At 31.3% G+C, this 5,783-nt stretch overlaps 1 protein-coding gene across 1 annotated transcript; it reads left to right on the top strand.

The window, feature by feature from the left end:
• Positions 1–985: 985 nt before the first annotated feature.
• Positions 986–3,171, top strand: LOC111877239 (tetraspanin-6). The gene is made up of 3 exons (XM_023873764.3): positions 986–1,543; positions 2,371–2,684; positions 2,885–3,171. Exons 1-3 carry the CDS (start codon positions 1,052–1,054, stop codon positions 2,922–2,924), a joined length of 846 nt encoding a protein of 281 aa, XP_023729532.1. The 5' UTR covers positions 986–1,051; the 3' UTR covers positions 2,925–3,171.
• Positions 3,172–5,783: the final 2,612 nt, after the last annotated feature.

Raw genomic sequence — 5,783 nt, forward strand, 5'->3', positions numbered from 1 at the left:
ATCCTTAGACAGGATACACATTTTATTATAGATGCCATCCGTGTTTTTTTAGACACTAATTTTAGGGCACACAAAAATGCGTGTCCTAAATCTTTTAAATTTTGGGGGAGATGACATTATTTTAGGACACACATATTTGCGTATCCTAAATCATTGCATGTCATGGTTCGCATGTCATTAAAGACCTGTATTCTAGTAGTGGGGAACCCGTTGCACCGATATTTGATACATTAACATTTACTGGTGATCATATTTTTAAGTGTCTAACAATGGTATACATAAAGTTTATACAATTTTATATTTTTCATATTAACTCTCCAAAAAACCATTACTTATGAAGAGATGAAAACTCCAACATATATAAAAACATAAGGGAACCCGTTGCACCCGATGTTTGATACACTAACATTTTCTAGTGATCATATTTTTAAGTGTATAAAAATGGTATACATAAAGATTATACAATTTTATAACGTTAAAAGAAAGAAATTTATCATGCTTAAGTTCACCCTATCATATTTTTACACGCTTTAGGTTTATGAATTTATCAAAAAGTTGATGTATAATTAGCATATTTGTTATTATGCCTATAAGAAAAATGAAAACAAAGTCAGTTAAGAAGTGCAATTTGGTCATTTGCAAACTTATATTTCTCGAAATTCCTCCATCCCTTGTGCATGCATGTGGAAAGTAATATGAACCAAAGTATGGATAAACTTTGAGTTCATCACTGCTTTTACAACATCACAAAGAATCCACCTTTACTGTCCCTCATTTTAGAGAGAGAGGAGAGATATATACAAAAGCCAAGGATTTACATATTGGTGTGTGTGTGTTTGTGTGTGTGTGTGTGTGTGTGTGAGAGAGAGAGAGAGAGAGAGAGAGAGAGTATATATATATATATATATATATATATATATATATATATATATATATATATATATATATATATATATATATATATATATATATATATATATATAAGAGAGAGAAGAGGTGAGAGACAAAGAGTTGGCAATAAAAAGCATTAGCGTATCAAGAAAACTGAAACATGTCAAGGTTTAGTAACACTGTAATAGGTCTGTTGAACCTATTCACACTCTTAGCTTCAATACCGATAATAGGTGGCGCCTTATGGCTAGCAAGAAGCAGCGCCACCTGCGAAAGCTTCCTCCAAACACCACTTCTGGTCATCGGATTTGTAGTCTTGATTGTATCTTTGACCGGTTTCATAGGTGCATGCTTTCACCTGGCCTGGGCACTTTGGGTCTACCTGGTGGTGATGCTGCTCCTGATCGCAGCGTTGCTGGCCTTCACCATCTTTGGGTTCATCGTGACAGGAGCAGGCGGTGGAATGAATGTTTCCGGCAGGGCATACAACGAGTATCACTTGGAGGATTATTCGCCATGGCTTCGGAAAAGAGTTGAGGATCCAAAGTATTGGATGACAATCAGAAGTTGTATTTTGGGGTCAAAGACTTGTAGGGATATTGTCATGTGGTCTCCTGTTGATTATTTGACTAAGGATATGTCTCCTATTCAGGTACTCTCTCATTCTATTTGATTTCTTTTAATTTATTGTTATATACCTACAGTGTTCAATCTTTGACCCATTAAGTTTAAGAAATTAAGCTTACCTTCTATGTATATTCGAATGAAGAAAATTCTCATTAAGGATCAAAGATGAGACATCATGGTAGGTGCTCCTAATGATGGATCAAGTTAATTTAAGACAAACATATATGTGATGAGTATTTTGACATATATAGATTGTGTTAATGGTATCTAACATACTCATAATTGAAGTAAAATAATTTTAATAAAAATGGAAAGGAATATAATATTGTTGATATAGTTTTGAGTATACAAATATATGGCTGAATATATTTGCTAAACTATACAATTGAGAGAAAAATGTTATTGAAGTTCAATAAATTTTAAATTGAAAAAAAAATGTTATTGAAGTATCGATACTTTCCTTACAAAAGAATTAGAATAACCTTTAAATTATGTTTCAAGATTTGTACTTCGAATCTAATAACTATTTGAAGTTATTAATATATTAAAAAAAGTAATCATTGAAAGCCATAATATTTATCATCCTTCTTTACAAACAAACATATAAGAAATGACAAACTGCACCATCTAAGCAGACCACATCGCCCGTCACTTGAGAGTCAATCATAGAATACTAACAATATTTGTGTGTTCCACGGTTTAACTCTAGACAGTCTGTATAAAATTTTGCAGCTCAACCACTAGGCTTCAATCTCGGTCCAAACAGACAAGTAATATCAAATAAGTTTAGAACTATATACAAACATTTAATAATTATTTATATCAATTGTGTTTGATTGCATACTTATGCAGTCGGGTTGTTGCAAGCCACCAAGTGAATGCAACTATGGGATGACGATGATGACACAGGACTTAGATTGCTACAAATGGAGCAATGATCCGAGCACATTATGCTACGAGTGTGATTCATGCAAAGCTGGGGTTTTAGAGAATGTGAGGAGAGATTGGCGCAAGCTCTCAGTTCTCAATGTCATCATGACATTACTTTTGATCGGTATATATTGCATCGGTTGTTGTGCATTTAGGAATACAAGGAGGTCGGAGACAGATTACCCATATGGTGAAAACCAAATGTCCAAGATCCGACCCAGATGGGATTTCTTTTGGTATGCTTCTCACCACTGAAATCGAATGTACTTTTTTTTGTCGTTTGAAAGGATGAAAGATCAATTTTACAAGAGGGTATATCTGTTTTTTTGAAAAGACATTAAAAATAAAAAGGGTAGATATAAGACATGTGTGCTTACAAAGATTACATATTTTCTTTACTTCGAAGAAATAACTTTGTTGTTGTGACTTTTTGCAGGTGGAGATGGTGGCATGACAGAAGACACCAGCTTTATTGAAAAGTAAATTTCAACAATCTTTTGTATTTTCGTGATTAAGCTCGACAGTTAATCTTGTTATAGAAGGTGAAGTACGAAGATGAGTAAGAATATAGTTTAACATTATTATTATTATGTTTCTACTCTGTTTTAGGGTTGAATGTAATTTTGCATTTTGTGACATGTGTAATTATAGATTAAATATTTACCCTTTATGAAAAACTTTAACTTTTTTCTTCTAGCAAAGTTCAATGTTTAGTTAATTGCATACGTCAATGTGTGAATTTGTAGCACAATATCAACTACAAGTGGACGGAATAGTGTTCACTTATTGTTACTGATCAATTGGGGTCATAAAGCTGTAGTTGTCACGTGAGTAAACAACTTGAATTGTTCATCATTCTATGCGATCTATCCATAAACAATATTATCATATTCATAACAGTAGTGAACCGAGAACAAAAAGTTAAGGGTAACACACCTAATTTTAAGACAATAGGAAAAGTTACACTATGAGTTGTTGATGATGTTTTTATTTAATTCTTGATTTGTGCATGTTTGTTTCTTGTTTAGTTGTTTTTTTCGGTTTTTTTTATTTAACTGTTTGGTTCATGTTTATCATTAACTAGGTATAAAACACGTATATTATACGGGTTGTCTAAAATATATATATATATATATATATATATATATATATATATATATATATATATATTAAAATGTAAATAATAAGTATTTTTTAAAATAAAATTTTTGAAATAAAGAATGAAAAAACATATTAATTGCAATTTATTATAATATTTATTATATTTGATAATTTACATATATAAGTATAAGATTATATGGCTTTTTAATTTTAAAAATTAAAAAAAAACCATAAATTTACATGTCGATATTATTTATTTAAAAAATATCCCAAAATGATAAGTGTTAAAATTCATTAGAGATTGACATGTGACAAAATTATTTTCATTTATTAGGGAAGATTGTTGGACATGATAACTTTTTATAAGCAATTATCATGTTAATTTTTCGCTGTATCTACATGATTTCCTTGGATTGTTTGTGGCTGTTTAGTTTGCTGATTTTATAACTCTCTTTTGATCTTCGTTTTTAATGTTGTAGATTCTCTGTTTCTTGTTGAATGGAGTAAAAGCTTTGTAGAATCGAAGTATATCCAATTCACAAAGGAATTGAAATATTACTAGCCAAATCAAAGTTGGAAAATCTAAAATGACATAAAATCAATTGTGATCAGGAAAACATAAATCATTTGCAGATGATTTGGGGAGCATAAGTAAACGTTCATCAGTGAACATATGTATATGTTTAGTAGTGAACATACTTACATGTCATAGTTGCACATACATATTTCTTCAAAACTAAACATATATATTTATGAACTTTCATAGTAGTATTGATAACCAAATTAAAATATTAGTCTATTTAAAGCCCATTTTGCTAATGGCTTAGATTAATTAATATGGATTAAAGTTGTGTGTTTGTATTGATGAACAGAGACTAAATGGTTGTCGTTTTTAAGACACTCTGATCAAATTTGTAATCAATGTTGCTAGATGAACATATGTTCATGGACAAACATATGTCCATGCATAAACATTGTAAAATTAGGTCCTTTGTATTTGACATGTATTTCTTGTGTTTTGTGTTTTATAGGGAGTAGAAGTGAGGTGGTTCAAACTATACATGGTCGAGACTTAGGCATCTCGGGTCAAAAACTTTCCTCTAAAATGGAATAATTCTAAGATCATGGAGGTGCATCAAGTGGTAAAAAACGAAGGGATAAAGACTTTTCACTAGGAATGAAAGTAGGAAGCTATTATCGTATAAACTGTTATAAAATATCTTAGTTAGGCATTATTTGGTAGCCTCTTATACATTACATCTTTTCTTCTCATTGAGACACACACAAACACATCCTCCATCCCGATCTGTTGCAGCTATGTTCCTCTCTGGTCAGCATCGCAATTGTCTCCACCTCCGACTGTTGTGACACAGCGCCTCCGACTCCGACTACTTTGCCTCCGATATCTTCTGCAGGTAACGCCTTCTTCCTCTTTCTCTTGCTATGTAAACGATTAGCGCTTGAAGTTCCCAGTAAAAAGATTTACGTTTGGAACTAATTTAAGTGATATAATCTTTAGTTAATTTTTTTATTTTAAATGGGTTAACCCAAGTTTAACCAATTTATGTAGTAGGTTGGGTCGGGATCTACATAAACATGTCAACCCGGTGACAACTCATTTATCTAAAAGGTTGGGTTGGGTTGGAAATATCAACCCATTTAAATAAACAGGTTGGATTGGGTTGAAAACTTCAACCCAATTAATAAAAGAGTTGAACCCGAACCCAACGCAGGTCGACCCATTGTCAGCTCTATTAACAGGTTAGCTCTTAATTTTTCATTAGTACTTCGTTTGGAAAAATGGAAGAAAATAGGATGATATCATTGTAATAGATTTATTTTGATTTATTTTTCATTAGCTCTTAATTTTTCATTAGTAGTTCGTTTGGAAAAATGGAAGAAAATAGGATGATATCATTGTAATAGATTTATTTTGATTTAGTTAAATTAACAAAATAAGATTAATATCATTAGCATCTATTGCCTAAAGACATAATTTCTTTTATTTGTATGTAGATGTTATCTTTGTACCTCAAGGTATAAACACTTTAGGACCTGGACGTTATCTTTGTAATAATAATGTACGTTTCATTTCTTTTCTTTTTTCTTTTTTTGTAATAGCAATGGACTTTTGTTTCTTTGTAATTTCACATTTTGATGTGTAATTAAGTTTTGTTATCCTTCTTAGTCATGGTAATCTCTTTACTTTTTCTAGAATCAACCCGATTCTTGAA

This window comes from Lactuca sativa, chromosome 8, assembly GCF_002870075.4.
Source record: "Lactuca sativa cultivar Salinas chromosome 8, Lsat_Salinas_v11, whole genome shotgun sequence".
In the NCBI taxonomy this organism is placed as follows: Eukaryota; Viridiplantae; Streptophyta; class Magnoliopsida; order Asterales; family Asteraceae; genus Lactuca; species Lactuca sativa.

Bases quoted from the DNA above. Each gene is read 5' to 3' on its own strand.
- LOC111877239 (XM_023873764.3), top strand. From the start codon at position 1,052: ATGTCAAGGTTTAGTAACACTGTAATAGGTCTGTTGAACCTATTCACA. The intron at 1,544-2,370 runs GTACTCTCTCAT...ATACTTATGCAG, and splicing joins AGGATATGTCTCCTATTCAG to TCGGGTTGTTGCAAGCCACC. The intron at 2,685-2,884 runs GTATGCTTCTCA...GACTTTTTGCAG, and splicing joins CCCAGATGGGATTTCTTTTG to GTGGAGATGGTGGCATGACA.